A 21184-nucleotide genomic window follows, 5' to 3' on the forward strand; every position below is an offset into this window, starting at 1 on the left:
TGTGTTGGGGTGGAAGTGGGGCATGGCCAGGACATAGATGCTGAAGTGGAATCCAGCAAATGCAAATTATGTACATAACTATCAGCATTACATTTTTCAGCTACTTCTTCTGCCAACCATGAATAGAGGCTTCTTCAAGTGCACTTTAGAGTGAAAATTAGAAGAAGCAATTCATTGTTGGTGCTTTTCTTTTAAAAGCAGCATATCAAACATGTTACTATCAATCATTGTAAAATTGCTTAGAAAGTATATTTAAATTATTTTATTTTTATGGTATATTTAAAATAAATCACAATCTGAACAAAGGACATACTCTGGTCCATGACTCAAATATTTGTTTCCCGTGTTCCAGGAGGCATAAGCACAGAGATGAGAGTGGGGCAGTCCTGAATTCTATTCCTGACTCTGCAGCTAAGTTGCTGTGTGCCTTGGGCATGTCACTTGACCTCTTTGTCTTACTTTCTTCACCCACAAAAGGGGGCATGATAATATATTTATTTAAATCACAGTGGTACTGCTAAGATCTGATGTTTGTTTTTTTACAGCATTTTCATCTCATAAAACACTGCTGTTGTAATATTGCAATTGAATTGCTTTCAGAGAAAAAGCAATATTCTGTAGAGGAGCTGTAAGCTTTTCATTGATCTGAAGTGCGGGGTTTTTAAGATCATTCTGAGAATAGGTTATGAAATGTCAGACGTAATCCCTGTTGTAACAGAAGTCAATGCAAGGCAGAATCTCCTGAAAGTGTGACATTTACTTGCTTTACTAGTAAGCTCACCACCAAGCTGTGGGGGTGGGGGTCTCACACTTGAACACTAATTTTTCAGGATTTCTGTTTCTAGATTTAAGTAATTTAGTGGAAAGGACATTTTCATTTTGTCCAGTTATACAGTATTTTGTGGCTTTGCTTTTGTTGGTGATGACTAGGTAGTGAAGCATAAGTTTATCTATTCCTATTATTGTTGAGACAAGATGGGTGTGGTAATATCTTTTATTGGACCAACTTCTGTTGGTGAGAGAGACAAGCTTTCAAGCCACACACTGCTCTTCTTCAGGTCCATTGTTGTCCATTTTAGCTGTACTTCATTCTTATTGCTTCCACCTCGGTACCACTTGCCATTGGCCTTTTACTTACATGGAAGATGCAAGAGAGACAAGGCAAGCTTTCAAAAGTGACTGGAGAGTAGGCTTAATGAGGAAGGAGAGCTGCAGGAACTGTATACAAGCTCTGCATGTTTCCATTGGACCCAGCCTCTCATCCCCTTCCCACATCGGACTTTCCCAACACACTCAGACTAGATCAACCTTTGAAAAGACTCACACAAATATAAAAATATACTTCTATCTTAAATGAATAAGCTCTGTATCAGTTGTGCCTGCCTTCAGTTCCAGTTTGTGAGGCGGTGATGACTAGAACTTCCAGGTTAACAGCCCTAAAATTTTAGTTCTCTTGTCATGCACCACATGAAGCAGAGGCAAACTGTTTGAAATGGTGGTATGTTTAGTACTCGGATATAGACATTCAGGATTCTTGTTGTTCTGTTCCATTGGTGAGGGGGGCGGAGAAGGAGGAAGGGAAATGTGATATCCTTAGAGCACACAAAGACATCTCGTGCCCAATTCTGCCATCCCTCCTCTCATTAAGCAGTACCTTTCTATCCAAGTAGTCTGAGTGAAATTCGTGGAGTGTTTGTGTGGCATGGTGCTAATCATGATAAAAATAGCAAAATCAAGTCCAAAGTGAGTTTAGCCAATTCAGGACTTCCACAACCAGAGAGTAATTGCAAATGAATTTACAGAAGGAGGGGCGCCTGCATGATGACATTCATACACTTTAGAGTAAACAGTAGCAAAGAGAAAGCACTAGCCATAGATGACCCTGAGGGCAATTTGTTAGTCTGCAGGTGATTAGACATTGATTCCCAAACCACAGTTTCATTTAGCTTCTCTTAGATGAGACCAGGATAATGTCAAAATCACTTCCTTTTATTTCTTTTTGACTTTCAGATAGTTTGAATCTAAATATCCAGCTGTTGGGTGGCTTCAGACGACAGTTGATGTGTTGAAAATGAACTCAGACACCTTCTATGAATGTGGGTTGAAGGCTTGCAGCATGTCAAGGAAGACCAGAAAAGATGCAATGAACATTCTGTAACCAGGAAAATGAGAGAATTTCTTAAAGAACACAGCAGAAACCTTTCTCTCCTGCAGCTGGAAGACATGGTCACATGCTTTTAATATCTGGTTAATTTAATAAAGAGCTCTCTGTCAGGCTATCTTGTAAATCTTGTACCTGTGTGACAAATGTGCCTTTGAAACTTGCAGTAAACAGTTTATTCTCTGGAAACCCAAAAGTTGGAAAAATCACTATTGAAGAATCATGTCAAAAAACCTGGAGATCATCAATTTGTCATTTTTGTTGGAACATGAGAGGGAAACAATACTAGGAGTATTGAAGAGAGATGAGTATTTGAAAAAAGTGGAAGATAAGAGGATAAGGTAATCTTTTAACGTTCTTCTTGTAAAAAATTGCTTTTTTTCATTCTCTCTTGGTTGAGGAGTTGTTAGAATATTGCAGACTGGGTAGGGTGGCCAGGTGCCTGTTTTTTGACCAGAAAGTCCAATCAAAAAGGGGACCTGACAGTGTCCGGGCGGATCTGCTGACTGGACTCCCAAAGTCCGGTTGCTGAGGTTGGGGAAAGTGGGGAAGCACTGGCTCATTACCCGCTCCAGCCCCCACTCAACCAGGGCTGCCTCCTACCTCTGTCAGGTTGCTATAGCTCCCAGCCCCAGCTCTGCAGGCGAGATCCTCTCAACCTGGACTGAGGGAGAGGGGAAGCAGAGGGGGGAAGGGACAGGGCAGGGAAGGTTCTGGCAGTCCTGCTGGAGTGTCCAGTTTTTAAATATTATGAAGATGGCAGCCCTAAGACTGGGACCTGACTTGAGGGCCTCTTCACCCATGTGGGAGTCCTGAATTTCAGGAGTCACTTTAGCACAATTGCTCCTCTAGTCTCATGCAAAGAGAAGTATGGTGGAAGTGGGAGGAAAACGCTAGTTAATGCATCTTTTTGTAAATGTGTGTGACGCATGCATAGCTACAGGCAGTGATGAGCTGCCAAAATCTCAACAACTGGTTCCCTGCTCACCCTACGAGAGGGTCGGGGCCCACCCCCACCCCCCGGGACTTCTGCCTCATCCAACCCCCTGCGTTCCTTGACACCCCTCCCACCCCGGGATCCCTGCCCCATCCACCCCCCTCCTCTGTCCCCTAATTGCCCCCAGAACCGGGCAGGAGGGTCTTGTTGGCCACCGTAGTGGGTGCCCGCCCCGCCCCTAAGAGCCAGAACGACCTGCCAGGGGGCGAGGTGGGGAGTCCCAGCGTTGCTTACCTGGGGCAGCTCCCAGGAAGCATCCGGGAGGTCCCTCTGGCTCCTAGGGGCAGGGTAGCGAAGCTGGGGGGGGAGCAGGGGGAGTGGCCACTCCCCCCACTGATCACATCAAAAGTGGCGCCTTAGGCACCGACTCCATGGGTGCTCTGGGGCTGGAGCACCCACAGGGAAAATTTGGTGGGTGCAGAGCACCCACCGGCAGCTCCCTGCCCCACGCCCAGCTCACCTCTGCTCCACCTCCTCTCCTGAACGTGCCGCCCCACTCAGCTTCACCACCTCCCCCGCCTTCCTGCAAATCACCTGTTCGCGCGGGAAGCCTGGGAGGGCTGAGAAGCAAGCGGCAGCTTCGCGCTCAGGCCCAGGGAGGAGGAGGTGAGCTGGGGCAGGGAGCGGTTCCCCTGCACCCCGCCCCCCCCAGTTACCTGCTGCGGCGCAAGCGGCCCTCCTCATGCCCCCCCACCCCAGCTTGTTTCTGCCTCCCTGGGCCTGAGCACGAAGCTGCCGCCTGCTTCTCAGCCCTCCCAGGCTTCCCGCGCAAACAGCTGATTCGCGGGAAGCCGGGGGAGGGGGTAGAGAAGCAGAGCGGGGCGGTGCATTCAGGAGAGGAGGCGGAGCGGAGGTGAGCTGGGCGCGGGGCGGAGAGCTGCTGGTGGATGCTGTGCACCCACCAAATTTTCCCCGTGCATGCTCCAGCCCCAGAGCACCCACAGAGTCGGCGCCTAAGGCACCACTTTTGGCTGGTTATTAAATTTAGAAGCCCTTTTAGAACCGGTTGTCCCGTGAGGGACAACCGGTTCTAAAAGGGCTTCTAAATTTAACAACTGGTTTAACAACCAGCGAATCGGTGTGAACCGGCTCCAGCTCACCACTGGCTACAGGGTATAAGACTAGGGATAGTGATATCCTGGATAGCAGAGTCATTGGAAACTTAAATCCAGTACCTTTTTGTTAACGCACACAAATAAATTCTGTAGATTTGTTGTTTCTTTGTTTTGTTTCTGAAGCTGGAATATTACTTCATGCAAGGTTAACCTGCAACAGAATGCCAGTGCATGCTGAGAATTAATGATACCTAGATCTACTGCATACCTTGGAAATTTGCCATAAGATTGTCTTAATAAGTTTGTAGAACATTTTAAATGTGCTAAAATTATGGCATAATGAAATCTGATACTTTACATTGAAAATATGTACAAATTCTCTTGAATGATGTTCATTCCAAAATTAAAATCCCAGCATTCCTGTTTGATTCCCACAGAAATGTTCAGAGTCCCAAAGTAACAAAATCTGTGAGGTGATATTGCCTCTCCCTGTGGGCACCTTGAATAGGAAGTCATCATTTAGGCACTAATGTTGAATTTTGGTCAAACAGGAAAAAGTGGTTATCCTACAATAAAAATGAAAGTACTTATTTTCTAGTATGTTACCAAGTTCATTTTTCTATTGATGGGCTGGTTAATTCCTGCACTGAAGGTGACTGAAAACATTTGTGGCAAAAGTTTTTGTATTTCAAGTAGAGTTGGAAATATTGCCTGGTACTGATTCTGCTATTTTGTTTGAACTGATCCCATGCGCTCAAAAGGGTTAAACAAAGCTATTGTGACACTTTTTTTCTCAGAGAGAGTGGCTATGTTTTGTGTGCTCCTTCAGAGCCAGTGAGCGAGAGTGAGCATGGTGTCAGTAGTAGCAGCAAGGAATAGCTCTGTTCTGCTTTCCCCTAAAGTGTTCAGGGGAAGGGGTTTTGCCATCCAAGATTTTAGGATAGCGGCCTTGCCTGCTAGCTCTCAAAAGGCCCTGGAGGAAGGTGTAGAGACTCCATGAGGGTTAGTAACCCTCTCCTTTCCTGAAAGATTACACAATTAGAATTGGAAGGAGATTGTGTGGGGACAGAGGACAATGGGGTTCAGTGGGGATTGGATGCAGATATTTCAGATGACAATTCAAATTTATTTGTTTCAGTTAAGCATGATGCTCCCTGTCCCCCTACCTAAATTTTTGTGTAGTTTGGCTCTGAGAAACAAGTTTAGACTGCATTTGTGTGTGTCTCTTGGTCAGGGGGAGCCTGGTTTAGAGCGTGCAAGATATACCAAGTTGCAAAGGGAGATGGAATTCAAGTGCTTGTTTGTTTCTACTTCTGTATTCAAAGGCCAGGCTATAGCTTGTTTTTCTCTTTGGATTGGCAAGTGACACAGACACGTGTATTCAGCACCCACTGAGGTCTCTCGATATAGATCCAGTTAAATGTTTATAGTTGTGGGTCTGTACTGAGTTCTCTCCATTTAACTGTCTCTTCCCCCTCACCCTCTGCAGGTAAACGAAGTAACTAGAGTAAATGCAGTGCACCCATTGCTGTTGGCAGCCTCTTTACCCAGTGGGAAATGTGGCAGCCAGAGTAAACTGAAAGCTTTTCCTTTTGCCTAAGCCTAGTCTAGCTCACGTAATGTAGCAGTGAGGCAGGAACGCAGATCTCCAGCCCTGGAAGTTGTGTTTAATTTGCTCTGATCATGGTTGTTATCACTGAGAGATGAAGAAGGGAAGTGCAGACCCAGCAACAGTTGGGACACAGTTTGTTCTAGGCATGGTATTTACCCTTGGAGCTGGATCAGCCTTAATAGTAATGGGCAGGGATGCTGCAAACTAGAGAGTAGCCCAGTTAGTAGTGCAAGCTCATGGTTGGGAGTTTAGGCTTTGCAGCTGGCTCTGCAGAAGTGCCTCTGATGGGGAATTTTGAGCTGCATAACTATCCCAGAAGTGCTATCATGCTTATGCTCCTATCAAAGATTCCTGCATCAATTCCAGTAGGTACATGGGCCACTGGCTTCCCAAGCTCTCTGCAGCAACTTCCTCATTCAGTTGTCATCCTTTCTCAAGTTCTTGTCCCTTTATGGTCGCTTAAAAACTCTACCTGCCTGCCCCTTTGAGTGTGGAATTGTGGGTATGTGGCTTAGCAAGGTGAAAACTGGTGACATTTTCTGCGTATGGGACCGTCTGGCGGATTTATTGGCTTTTTGTCTAGTGGGAGAAGACCACCTGAAGAACAGCTTGAAAACTGAAATTAATGTGAAGATCCTGATGATAATTATGAGGAACCTTTTGAAAAAAACCTAAATCTTAAATTCAGTGGAATGCGTACACAGCCTTCCGGCTACTTCAGGGAGACTAGTGAATGCAAGACCCTTCGGTTATTTGGAGAATTGTCCCTCACACATGTTTTGCTCACTGTGCCTGATAACATCAAACTCCAAGACCTTAAAAAGTCTCCCAATATATACAAGACATGTTTGGATCTGAACAGGGAGCAGGGTGGATTTCCCTACTTCCAAGGAGAGTTCATGGTGACTCTCTCTGAATGCAGCTAAATTATCCCTGGCAAGGATATCTTTTATCCTTGGCTCATAAATATACTTCTGAAGAACATGTTTTGTCTTTGGGATGCCATTTGGTGCAATCTGGTGCGTGTCTTATCGAAACATATTTCACAGAAGTACACAGTCTTCTACATTAGCTTTGTTTTTCATTCTGGCAAGATGCTCAGTTCACACACTGTATTTGAGTTTAATGTATTATTGGTATTATTGTAGTGCCTATGGAGCCCTAATCATGGACCCAAACCGCACTGTGCTGGGCGCTGTGTACACACCGAACAAAGACACTCCCTGCCCCAAATTGCTTACAATCTCAGTGTAAGACAAGAAACAATGGATGGATACAGACCGACAGGCAAGTGCAAGGAAACAAGTGAGGGGTGGCATGGGAGAAAGCCCTGAAGGTGCCTGTTTTAAATTTAACAAGTGGGCAATGGAGACTGACATCATGGGCTGATCAGAGGCAGAAGTCGAACTTTTGATGCTAAAGAAGAGATCATAGGTAGGATGAGGATAGACCTTGAGGGGCCTTGGAAGTGAAGTCAAATAGTCGTTTTGAGGGATAGAGAAGAAGGAGTCAGTGGAGAGATGCAGAGAGGGCTGATGTGGTCAAATATATTATGCATTCAGAGCATTCAACCTACCACTAATATAGTATCACATATGGGCACATATCCTGCCTATTGCATCTCTTAGTACTTTGTTACATTTACACCTTTCCCATCCAGTTTTTAAATGTAAAGCTTCTTTTTATTCTTTAAACAGGAATTAAAATTCTGGATCTTGTTTAAACAAAAAGTAATAGAATAATAGCTGAACACAGAAAACAGAGAAGGGAAGTAACTTGAGCCTTTCCCAGCATAATGCTATCAAGTTATTACTTGTGTGTTGTAATCCCCTCTTGGCCTCCTAGCAGCAGTTTAGTTGGCCAAGTCCACTCAATGGTTCCTCTGGCAAGGATTCTGCATGGTCAGGGCCCCCAATTAGAATAAAGACTCTCCTTATCAATCAGTACAATAGAAATATTTAAAAATATCAGCATATTCTAAATATAGGACAAAATTGTTCTCTCAGATACCACTATCTGGTAACTATTGGCAAATTCATGAAGTGAGTTGAAATGGATTTTGAGAAATTATCTGTGCATGGAAATTGACTTGTCAGGTGATGTATCTGGAGATGCTTGTAAGGGCAAGTGTTGTAAAATACTATGGCTTGTATACACTGTGTACAGTGTATGTTTTTGCAAGACTGATGAATAGTTCTTTAAAGAAAATATACCTTATGTGATACCGTATGTTTCATCCATATGTGTCTGGGAAGAGAGAAGCTGATTGGTAACTATCTCATTTGACAAGTAAATTGCTCCATTAGTACATTATTATTTGAAATAAGATACTTCTTGTATATAAATAGTTACTATTTTTAGTACCATAAACACAGATGCCTGTTTAAAAATTCTATTTAAAAATTAAGAATGTTCCATTTCTGAGCTAATTAATAACTAGTGTGGCTTTTTTTTTAATCGTACTGGGGTTACCATTGATTCTACCAACATATAGTAAGAATCCAACAGTTTGTAACTTGGAAGGTATTTCATCTTGCTAACATAATTTATAATTTTATCTTTAAAAATTCCGGCAGCCAAAGGTTCCTCCTGTGTGATAATTTAAACTTCCTCTTTTTTTCCTTTCTTCTTCTTACCACCTTCATTCTCTCCCAGGAGCCCATTTTTAACATTCCAACGAGAATATATTTCCATCCTCCTTCCAAAAAATAAAAAATAAGCCTAAGAGTGCATGAGTACAACATACATACTTGATCTCTTTTGCTGTTTTTAGTTGTCTGACAGTATCTCTGCACTATAGAAGGGGAAGAATGTATAAGGGGGCATTTTTAAAAGGATTTTCTTATCCCAAATTCACATCAATATATCTTGGATCCAGGACCCAAAGGATACCCTGAGTTTGCATTCCTCTCCCCTATAGGAATGAGCAGAAGTAGCTAGGATGAGCTTGAGAAGGTGGGACCTTGGTGGTATTAGCCCAAAGCAGCCAGCACTAGCAGTAATTGAGGGGACATTGGGGAAGAGTTTTCCAGCCACCAGTTTGCTTCCCACACCAACCTAGAGGGAGTGCTCCTGATATCATCACATTAATTCAGCTCTGAAACTTGGACTTGGTCGAGTTTTTTTTCTTATTTGCTGTTTTGTCATTGGTGATTGGTTGCCTTTCAATGCACTCCTCACTGCAACCATTCAGCTGTACAATATCATTTTCCCCATTAATGCTTCTCACCTCCCTCCTCTCCCCCCACCCTCCCTCCTTTTCTTTCCATTTTCAACCACCCTACTCCTTCAGTTTCCTTTTCCCATAGCTAATTCCCTGTCTTACTCCAAAACTTCCTTTGCATTTCACTATTCCTCTTGCCCACTTCAAACATGCATGCTTTCCAAAATAACCCATCAAACATCTTAAAACCAGGTTTTATAATATAAATCAAATTATTATATAAGGAAATAAAATAGCCCAAAATTTTCACACCTGGGTTCCTGAAAATTGAGCACCTGAAACCATATTTAGGCAGATAAATGGCCTGATTTTCAGTGTGGTGAGATGCCACTTGAAATCATTATTAGTTTATCAGTTCATACATTGGTTCTTAATAAAATTAATTTTACTCTTCATCATCCCATCCAACACAAGATAAAATGTGGAGATGCAAATCCTGTTCCAAGTAGCAGGTCTATGTACTGGAAATCATTCTGGTGGAAGGCAGAGTCACTTTATAGCTGCTTCTGTCACTCTAGGGCTGAATTCTTCCTCCACCTGTGTATGGCCTAGGTCCAGAATAGCTCAAAGATCACCAGCAGCTCCAAATGATGACTGTGGCTGGCAACTCAGCTCCTCAGGCATAATACATTTTTCTACCAATTCATCTGTACAGGAGACATAGTTTTCTTGGGGCTGATCCAAGGTTATGGAATGAACTCACTCTTTTTTGTCCTTTCCATTCCCCTCCCCCCGCACAGTTTTTCCCAGTGAATCTTTTTCTTAATTCAGTCTGCAATTTTTCATAACTTTGCAAACTTTGGAACAATTAGAGCGGAAAAAGGAAAACTGGAACACGGACTCTACTACCTTTTTCAGTGAGATAGTTCTGAAAAGTTAAGGTGTGGGGGGTAAGGAAGAAAAAGGAAAATTAAAACTGCACGCAGTGGTGGAAAAGGTGGTTATATAAGACGTCATGTTTTACAGCGTTCCTTATCACATGGACGTTATCTGTTATCCTCACCCTTGCTCTTCTGAGTCATTTATCAAATCTGCTGTATACTAAGACTATTCTGCCTTCCACTTTGGTATTTTATGAGGGCATGTTCCTTGATTTTATGCTCCATTTAGAAAGGTTTAGTATGTCAGTGCTGCCTAGTTATTGGGTATAAGAAACAAAATGCATCTTCAGTGCACTTGGTACATTCCCTCTGAAGTGGTGGTGTTTTTTAATATACCCTTTGCATTTAAAAGAATAGCTGAGTGTTAGCAGAGACAGATGTAATACTTATCTCTCCTATCAAACCCCTAATATTATAGATAATTTAGCTTCCTTAGGGGTATTATAGGGTATTTTTCCCAGCAGTTTGATAAATGGGATTCTGCTGGGTTTGCTTTCTCTTGGATTCTCTTTGTACTCCTAGAAAATGGTTTGGTCGTGTTTCATTTCTTGTATACCATGTGTGAGTACAAATGCGTCCGACTCCTAGCGTGAGAGTCCCTTGCTTTAACATTTAGGAAGTCTTGCCTCCTGTGCTGCCTGTAGAAGAGATGGTGGTACATTTGCTATCCCTTTTCAGTCCTGTTTAATGGTCACAGCTATGCAGTGGTTGTTTAGAGGCTGCTATGAAGATGGATTATTTTCAGATGACTCATCCACCTCCTCCTACTCTTCCTCGCCCTTGGAACACTTAATTCTTCATATTCTGAAATGTGACCCCATTTGTTACAGTCTGTCTGTGGTTCAATCCAGTAGACTCTGCAAGGAATCACAAAGCAAAGCTTCTGACCAACACATCTGCCTGAATGTTTTCTGATGAATAAGTCAGTAGGGAAGTTGAGGGACAATTTATTTTACAAGGATTTGAAGAAAGCTTTTAAGACAGCAGTACACTTTTTAAAAAAGTCAATCTGCAAGATGAGCAGCTTTAGCAGAATGAATGTCATCAATCAAGAATTCATATTGGATAAAGAATAGGAATTAGTGAGGAGATAGATTTCAGGGTAGCAGCCGTATTCGCAAAAAGAAAAGGAGTACTTGTGGCACCTTAGAGACTAACAAATTTATTTGAGCATAAGCTTTTGTGAGCTACAGCTCACTTCATCGGATGTATTCAGTGGAAAATACAGTGGGGAGATTTATATACATAGAGAACATGAAACAATGGGTGTTACCATACACACTGTAATGAGAGTGATCACTTAAGGTGAGCTATTACCAGCAGGAGAACGGGGGTGGGCGGGGCGGGGGGGGAATCTTTTGTAGTGATCATCAAGGTGGGCCATTTCCAGCAGTTGACAAGAATGTCTGAGGAACAGTGGGGGGGGGGGGGGGTAAATAAACATGGGGAAATAGTTTTACTTTGTGTAATGACCCATCCACTCCCAGTCTTTATTCAAGCCTAAGTTAATTGTATCCAGTTTGCAAATTAATTCCAATTCAGCAGTCTCTCATTGGAGTCTGTTTCTGAAGTTTTTTTGTTGAAGAATTGCAACTTTTAGGTCTGTAATCGAGTGACCAAAGAGATTGAAGTGTTCTCCGACTGGTTTTTGAATGTTATAATTCTTGACGTCTGATTTGTGTCCATTTATTCTTTTACATAGAGACTGCGCAGTTTGACCAATGTACATGGCAGAGGGGCATTGCTGGCACATGATGGCATATATCACATTGGTAGATGTGCAGGTGAACGAGCCTCTGATGGTGTGGCTGATGTGATTAGGCCCTATGATGGTGTCCCCTGAATAGATATGTGGACACAGTTGGCAATGGGCTTTGTTGCAAGGATAGGTTCCTGGGTTGGTGGGTCTGTTGTGTGGTGTGTGGTTGCTGGTGAGTATTTGCTTCAGGTTGGGGGGCTGTCTGTAAGCAAGGACTGGCCTGTCTCCCAAGATCTGTGAGAGTGATGGGTCGTCTTTCAGGATAGGTTGTAGATCCTTGATGATGCATTGGAGAGGTTTTAGTTGGGGGCTGAAGGTGATGGCTTGTGGCGTTCTGTTATTTTCTTTGTTGGGCCTCTCCTGTAGTAGGTGACTTCTGGGTACTCTTTTGGCTTCGTCAATCTGTTTCTTCACTTCAGCAGGTGGGTGTTGTAGTTGTAAGAATGCTTGATAGAGATCTTGTAGGTGTTTGCCTCTGTCTGAGGGGTTGGAGCAAATGCGGTTGTATCGTAGAGCTTGGCTGTAGACAATGGATCGTGTGGTGTGGTCTGGATGAAAGCTGGAGGCATGTAGGTAGGAATAGCGGTCCGTAGGTTTCCGGTATAGGGTGGTGTTTATGTGACCATCGCTTATTAGCACCGTAGTGTCCAGGAAGTGGATCTCTTGTGTGGACTGGTCCAGGCTGAGGTTGATGGTGGGATGGAAATTGTTGAAATCATGGTAGAATTCCTCAAGGGCTTCTTTTCCAAGGGTCCAGATGATGAAGATGTCATCAATATAGCGCAAGTAGAGTAGGGGCGTTAGGGGACGAGAGCTGAGGAAGCGTTGTTCTAAGTCGGCCATAAAAATGTTGGCATACTGTGGGGCCATGCGGGTACCCATAGCAGTGCTGCTGATTTGAAGGTATACATTGTCATTCTCCAAATATTTATTGTGACATGATATATGTATCCTAATCAGATTCCATTATCAAAAGAATTAATGGAAGTAAAAAAGAAATAGTTCTTCCTCTTATTTTTCTTCTGATCTATAGAAATGATCAGTTCCTGCGCTGTTCAATCTGTCACTTAACCTTTAGGCTCATAATCGTCTGTGTGTTTGTATGGGTGTGGTGTTGGGAACTTAACTGGTTTTCTTCTCTGAATAAATACTGTTTAATCAATGTCTCAGCATAATGTTAGATGACTCTGTGGATACTGGAGATTTTTCTTCCAGGTAACCTTAGAGCAGTTGCCTTGACCACAGGATCTTTATTAACTGCCTAGTACTTTTTGCAAGGACAGTCATGTTAAGAACATAAGAATGGCCATACTGGGTCAGACCAAAGGTCCATCTAGCCCAGTATCCTGTCTACCGACAGCGGCCAATGCCAGGTGCCCCAGAGGGAATGAACAGAACAGGCAATCATCAAGCGATGCATTCCGTCGCCCATTTCCAGCCTCTGGCAAACAGAGGCTGAGGACACCATCCCTGTCCATCCTGACTAACAGCCATTGATGGACCTGTCCTCCATGAACTTATCTAGAAATGTTAACCCAAATGTCCTAGCCAAATTTATACTAAGGCTTTTGCTTTTTGCCTCCTTATATGTACCTTGCAGTTTCCAGTTGGCCACATTATACTTTTTCATAGCTGAAAGTATGGTGGTGTTGTGACCTGCTGAATAGCTGGTGCATTTTATCTTATGGAGGGCTGCATTTCAGTGTGGGGTGGTTATGTAGTTAGTATGTCTGTCTGTCTGTAAAGGGGTTTGGTGTGGAAAATATAACTTAAATTTGCATAGATCTTCTTTACTGTTGTCTTCTATAATGCTTAGCACTCTTATCCTGTTATCATTTTATACACATTCCCTAGAGACTCCGTTACTTGAACCTAAGAGGATACAGAATATTACCATGAAATGCTATGAACCCAGTGGTATATCAGATTTAAAGTTCCCTCTTTTTTTTTATTTCCAGGAAATTGAAGAATGAGTTGTTGGAAGTGAGACGAAAAGGTGGAAACCGCCATTGCCGACAGGACAGTGGCAGGGTCTGTGTTCGCTGTCAGAAAAACCTGGGCTTAATCTTTGACAGGGGGGACCAGTGCCAAGAATGCAAACTCACAGTTTGCAACAAGTGTCGTGTTTTGGGAATTGATGGGAACTGGAAGTGCACTGTGTGCGCCAAGATTGCGTAAGTTCTGAAGCTTTTGTAAATATGGAGTTAGAAGCCATCTGTGTTATAAATAAGTTTATGCTGCTGCTGCTTTCTCATCTTTAACACAAGGGCATAACATAGCAGGCGTAGAAGGGGAAAGGCTTATTTTAGGTGGCTTATATTTTCAGCAATATTTATTTCATCATCTTCTCTTCAGCACCTGCTTGTTGTTTTTGTTGTTGCTGGGGTTTTTTGTTTATTTGTGTTTTGGCTTTTTTAAAGAATGCTCCTAGCATCACAGATGCTAAACCACAGGTGTGAATGAGCTGAAAATAAGAGAAGATTATTGTTTTATAATACATCTGTTTTCATTATAAAGGAACAGATCTAATAATTGAATAATAGTAAAACTAAAACTATGTAAGGTCCAGGGATGTCCAGTCTAATATGATCTGTTTATTTTGCAAAAGCGAAGGGCTGCAAAAATACGAGTAAAAGTACTTTCAGCAACACTTTTATCCTTGTCTCATTAGCCTCTGTTATATTAACACCTCCACATCTGTTAAAAAGGCTTTAATGTAAAACATCTCCCCATGCTTATAGAATTAGATAGAATTGTGAAATGAATGGCATTCTGCCAAATGTACAGGGCGAGTCAACCTTTGCTTTTCTGCTGTTAGAATATAGAGTATGGTATCAAATGTTGCTAAGCAATCGTCAGTGCAGTCATCATTAAACAGAATTGCCTATGAGCACTTCAAAGTTACAGCATGTCTGTATGTATTTTACAGCACCACAGTATCTCTTGCTTAATCTGCTAGACTGATATATCAGCATTATGCATAATTTTACTTTTACTATACAATTCATAAAGTACCATTTTACTCCTAGATTTTTAAATGTAGTGAACAGGTTCTTATTGCAAGCAGGTGGTATCTATTTGTATATTCTGAACTGTGCAGAAGGCACTTTGCAGACAAGTAATGCTAGGTTCCTGCCCCAAAGAGATTACCATCTAAATAGACAGTGTACTAATGAAGGATGGGAGATGGGATGCAACTAGGAACACTGTGATTGGACAGTGTAGATTTTCATACCTTTTGATACTGCCACAGTTCTAGTTTGGATTTGTTCAGTTTTATTTTCAGACATCTTATTTAATTTTTGTGCAGGGAAGGCTAGGGTTTTAGGCATTTTGAAAGAATTGCATTTGAGGAGAGGGTTATGTGATGGCAGAGGGAGAAGGTACGGAAATGAGTGGGAACATGACAGGATGGAGCAGTTAGTCATGCAGCTTGCGTGGAGTGAAAGAGGTGTGAATAGAGGGGCAAAAACTTCAACGTTATTTTTCAGCTGTGTGGTGTGGATCTGTAAAAGGTGTCTGTTTCCTTCATGGTGGTTTCATTGTGCTTGTATCTTGGCAAAAGTGTTCCCTGTAAACTACATTTAATTTAGTATTCATGGAAGATTCCAAATTTGACACCCCTGAGGAATGAAATCTTGTCTATCCACAAGACTGATACAGCATGAGCAACAGCTATTCAAGCTTCCCTATCCCGCTCCCACCAATATGACTTAGCGTTTCTTTTGAAAGGGACCACCTGTAGGACTGAGGGGGCAGTTTAGACACTCTACTCTTTCAGTGCTTGGCTCTTTGGTCATCTGAATCTTGACTTTTCTGCTGAAATCGTCACCTGTGTGCTATTAACTTCTATTTTGGATGTGTAACTTCTATTTCTGTCCGCTATGAAATGAGATCACCCAACTCCTCTCACATAGGACCTTAAGCTGCTGTTGGACAAGAAAGACTATTCGTCATTACCAGTGTAGTCCACCATTTTAATCCATGATCTGTAGGTGGATCTATTACGCTTGAATCATCCATTTTTTCTTCAGTAAGCTTCAAAAGCATTTCTCTTCAAGTCATTGGAAAGCCTACTATGGTGCAGCAAAGTATTGTTGTTGGTGTGTTTACTGAAAATAATACCTGTGCGTTTCTATCATGGCTGGACATATGAGTGTATTGTCGAGTTTGCCTGATCTGAGTAGATATTCTAATGTAGATGGTTGCCAAAACACATAGCCATGAAAGAAAATCTGAACATCACCTGTCTCTTTCTTTAATAAACTTCCATCTTTCACTCCTCTTGATTTCTCTAGTTTGATTTCTCAGTCCCGCCTACCCATTATGTCAGAGGTATCCATGGCATTTTCTCTGCAGTAAGAAGGCATTTTGTCATGTAGTCCATGACAGATTTTCAGCACTATTCTAATATTTACAGTGGCTTTCCATTCAAATGTCAAGAAATCCAGAGAAAGATGTGGCAAATTATGAATATGCAGCCTTTATCTCCAAATTGTTTAAAAATACTTATAGTTTTAAATAAAATGATGTAACTAATTATCAGATAAATGTAGGGAATAATATTGTAGCATCAGAGTATCTGAATGAAGGAGGAAAGACCATGTCGAAAAACGCCAACAAAACTTTAGTACAGTCAAACCACCACAACAGCATCTACTTCCCCAGAGTCAGCAAAAGGTAGCTCCAGCTCCCCCAGAACACCACTTTGTTTTAATTGCCCCAGCCTCTCTCTCAAACCACACTTGCCTTCAGCCCTGCTAATGGCGGGGAGGGAATAGGCCATTACAATACATTCACTACATTCTAGAACCCTCAGAAGAAAAATCACCTCATGAAGAACTTCATTAAACTCTGTGGGTGGAAATTTTAATATAAAAAATGAGATCCTCAAGCATTTTTAAATACAACATAAAGAAATCTAGCTTTATATGCAAATTGTATTTCAAAAGAACTATATGTCACTAGAAAACAGAAAATGAACACTATTATTCATGATCAGGAACAAGAGAATTAGTTATCTTGTCATTTGGAGCGTCCCCATTTTAACAGGCAGAGATCAAGGTTGTAAAAGTGCCCAGAAGTCATGAAATGCAAAACTAAGGTTGTCCCACATTCTTAATTCTGCCGCCATGTGTAATACAATATAGTTAAGCTTGGCAGAATTCAGTATTTTGTATATATAATTTTGACGGATAATATTGGTGTTCATTTTAAAGCATTTTTTCCCAAATTTTATCTATTTGAATTTTCACAGTTGAGGGAAATTGGGGGAGGGCGATAGACCTTGAGATTCAAAAAGTTAAAGCTTTATAACCATTAAAACACAAATTGTCAACATCACATGTCAAAATATTAGAGTTTGATTTAAGGATATTTAATTTATATAAGTTCTTAAGCAGCATTTTTCATACTTTGCCTATCTTTAAATTTTTTACTATTATTGATGGAAATGTTTTTTGCTGGTTTGTGTGTGTACAGTAAAATCAACATTTACTGGCATTTACTGATTAAAAAAATAATCCTATCAAGCCTAAATATAGTCTTTAGTCACCTGTTCATAAACTTAGGGTCTTCTATAGTTTTAATCACTGTAGTATTTAAGTACTTCCCTGGTTAAATTGAATCTGTATTGTGAGGTCCCTAATGGACTTCAAAGTTTTCCCTCCTTCTTCCCTTTCTGCATAAGGACCAATTGTCATCAATAGTTTTCTCAAATGAATAGTAACTGAGAAATGTTTAACCTTGGATTGAAACTTTCCATTTTAATAGGGCTTTTTTTGGTGTATTTACTAAAATCCTGTCAATAAAACCTTGGTCAGTTTGTGTTTTAAACACACCTGTTTAACAAGGTGCCTGTGATAGGTTGGGGAAAGCCCTGTTCTGCAGTCAGAATGCCAGGAAGCTTGGTTTGAAACTTCAGGCTATAAATATTCCTAATTATATATGTATGGCCTACATCTTTTACTCCTGTGGAATGAATAAATAAGTGAGGTTAAATGCCTGGACAGCCAAGTTGCCATAGAAGTACATAGCAGAAATGAGGAGCTTTATCTGCATCTTTGAAATAAGTATGCTGTCTCCAAGTAACAGGAAAAGTCATCAGTAATGTTAATTACTTTCCATAGCACACAGCGAGCCTAAAAACAGAGAAATTTCAAACAAGTTAACACAAAAATCTTACTTGTGGTTCTAACTGTTTTTAATTTCAGTGACTCTTCAGTGACAATTTGCCTGGTTGTCTTTTTTTTTTTTTTAAAATTAATAATTACACTTTTTTTTCTTTCCTCAAGAGCATATTGCAAATATTTTGGGTGGAAGCAAACCCACAGAAAGGGGTGTGTATGTGTGCCTGCACGTATGCGTGGGTGTATAAGATGGTGGATTGATTGTATAGTAGTTATCAACAAGAGTTTTATCAGCAGGAGCTAATCTCAGTAACTATAAACTGTAGCAAGTTACCATAAGTAAAAGTTCTGATCAGCCCAGGCTTCATCATCCAGTTTACAGAGCCTGGGTGTGGAGCCCTGCCTCCCCTAGGTGTTCTCCTGCCTCTGGTTCCCCATCAGCCATTCTTATAGCTTTTCCCTTGAGCATCTGTGCAATGGGAGACCAAAGGGAAGCCAGAGTTAACTACTTCGCTTTACTGGGGGCCTGGTACAGCTCTTGTTCTCTGTCACAGCACAAAGTTCTGTGAGTAACCTGCTTGTCCAATGAGACTTTTCTGAAGTAAGTTGTAGAGATGGATGAATTTCTGTCCCACTGGAGATTCCACTGTTTAGACATTTGTTTTCATCCTGAACGAAAAGCTAAGAAATATTTTGATGTGGAAATGTTTTGTTGCAGTTCATCTAACCAAATTGAAATGCTTCGTTTTGTTTTAATGTTAAACTGAGTCTGCCTGAGCTGCCACAATGTCTTACAGGGGTTGTAGTTTGGGTGCCCCATGTCCCCCATGTCCTCATTCTCCTATATGGGCTGGACTCCCTGACTGGACTATATTTTTTTATGGTCTGTTCCTGTCCTGGGCCTCCCTGACCAGGGCCATCCCACAACATTTTGGCACCTGAGGCGGGGAGCTCAAATGACGCCCCCATGCCCCCTCGCTTGGGCCAAAACTCAATTCTGCCTTCTTCCCGTTCTACTCCTCTCATGGTACTGCTCTGCTACCTACCCCATAAAGGAGAACTAACAACTTAAAATGCCTTGTTCAAAAATTTTAAGTAACGCTTAACATTCAAATGCCTGAACAGCAAATGTAACTTTTCTTGTCTGCATAGTAAACACTGGCATTTTTATTTGTTTGAATAATCAAAGTGGTGCTTTCCGTGCCTTCTTGATTGCAAAGATTTGAACTGCTTCCTGAAGGTCCACAGTCTGGGCCAGCTCATGCTCTAGTGAGATGGTTGCAAGGCCGACCAGCCTCTCCTGTGTCATTGTGGAGCGTCTATGTGTTTTTATTAACTTCAGCTTGGAGAAGCTGCGTTCTCCACTGGCAACTGTTACAGGAAGTGTTGGAAGTATGTGCAGAGCAACAAAAGCATTTGGAAAGAGGGTGGTCATCTTATTTGTGCACATATATTCCAGAACAGCCTTTGGAGTTGATCCTGCTGAAATGTGTCTTGAAAGGACTTTCAGTTCATCACCTAAATCACTCGCATCAATATTGCGCATGTCATCTTGTGTCAACACTGTCTCTAGTGCCCTGCATTGCTGGTCTTCTTCAGGTATAGTGAGGAGTTTTGGAATATCCTACAACATCCCAAATATACTGCTGTGTTCCTTGAGCTGCATGAAACATTCTTCAGCTGACTGTATTGCACAATCTAGCACCTGGTTAAAGAATTCAACTTTGAATTGTTGTTTGGGGTCTCTAATGGGATTATCCCGTGCCTCGTAATCAAAATGTCTTCTTCTTCGGTGACTCTTGTATTCTTGAATGGGTGGGAAAATAGGTTCAATGTGAAGTTTCTCTGCCAACTTCTGTGCTCTCTTCAGAACATTTTGAAATCCCTCATCTGACCAGTAAGGCTGTAGCTATGACTTTGCTTTGTCCAGTTGTTCCATTGCCCCAGATATATCAAGGTCAACACCTTGGAGTCTCTTGCTTACAACATTTATTTCAAACATTATGTCATGCCACAACACTAAGCCACACAGAAATTTGAAGTTATATATGTTTCTGGTGATTCCATTTCCCTCTGCCATTGTTCTCCCATGAACAGTTCCTGTCATAGTATTATCCTCCATAACGGCAACTATGGTATCATCTATCTTCCCAATTTGGTGTTCGATAGGCTTTATCGCCTCCTCTCGACTTTCCCATAGTGTGTCACTCAGTGGTTTCAGTGTCAGAGAGGATGTTCCCAGATATTGCTTCAAAATTTGCCATCGATGAGTTGATGCAAAGAAAAATACATAGATGCTTTGAATTACATTAAAAAATCCAGCAGCCTCACTAGAAGCTGATGTTGCATCACTGACCACCAAGTTCAATGAATGAGAACTGCATGGGACAAAAAAAGCTCCAGGGTTTAACTCTCGGATCCGTGTCTGCACTCCTCTGTTCTTTCCTCTCATGTTGGCACCATTATCGTAGCCCTGCCCTCTCATGTCAGCTATCGCAATTCCTGTATCTTCCAGCTTTTTAAGAAGCACATTTGTCATACCAGCTCCTGTACTATCATCAATGTCAATAAATTCTAGAAAATGCTCTCTGACAGTCACCTTTGCAGGGACATTTTCACTAGGTTCCGTTGTTGTTACAAAACGCACCATTAAAGTCATTTGTTCCGTATGGTTGATGTCAGGTGTGCAGTCCAGAATAATAGAGTAATATCTTGCTGCCTTCAGATCTGCCACAATCTTCTGTTTACTTTTGTTGCCAGTAACTGTGTGATCTCATTTTGAATTGTTTTTCCAAGGTAGTGGTGTGTGTACATTTCTTGGGTGGTGACTCTTCTTAGATGCTCCTGGAGTACAGCATTAAACTCCGCCATCAGCTCCTCAATTTTAAGGAAGTTTCTATTGTTTGGCACATACAGCTGATCTGAAGTGCCACACAGTGCTAGGTTTATGGGTAGCAAGCATTCTCACAATGGCAATGAGCCTTTTCAGAACATTTTGCCAGTAAAGAGACTCTGATGCAATCTTCTCTTGATGCTGATCATCTATGGTGGCCTTTAACCTTAGTCTCATCTCAAGCTCTTTCCACCTGTGGAATGCTCTCTGGTGATTTGCTGCCTTCCCATGGCATGCCAGATTTTTCCAGTCCTTTGTTCCTGTAGAACCCAATGTGTCTGGAACATTAGACTGGAAGAGTTTGCAACAAAAACAGTATGCAGCATTCTGGATTTTTTGAGTACATCGCCATGGCCTCTCCACTTTGTCACCATTGGGGATTTCACGCCAGTAATGTGTTGGATGGAAATGTCTATTTTCACTGTCTTTGGGGAACATGAAGTTTTTCACTTGCTGTGGCCATGCAGTACAAGGA

General features: G+C 41.7%; 1 protein-coding gene across 7 annotated transcripts in view; it reads left to right on the forward strand.

The window, feature by feature from the left end:
* Positions 1-21184, forward strand: part of SYTL5 (synaptotagmin like 5) — a 161733-nt gene that overhangs the window by 55729 nt on the left and 84820 nt on the right. For all 7 annotated transcript variants that reach the window (XM_037902284.2, XM_043538038.1, XM_037902273.2 and 4 more), the window contains exons 2-3: positions 2011-2502; positions 13647-13862. In XM_037902284.2, coding sequence (XP_037758212.1) covers positions 2384-2502; positions 13647-13862 — 335 coding nt within the window. In that variant the 5' untranslated portion in view covers positions 2011-2383. The remainder of the gene's footprint in view (positions 1-2010; positions 2503-13646; positions 13863-21184) is intronic.

The sequence above is a fragment of the Chelonia mydas genome, chromosome 1 (genome assembly GCF_015237465.2).
Source record: "Chelonia mydas isolate rCheMyd1 chromosome 1, rCheMyd1.pri.v2, whole genome shotgun sequence".
Classification (NCBI taxonomy): Eukaryota; Metazoa; Chordata; order Testudines; family Cheloniidae; genus Chelonia; species Chelonia mydas.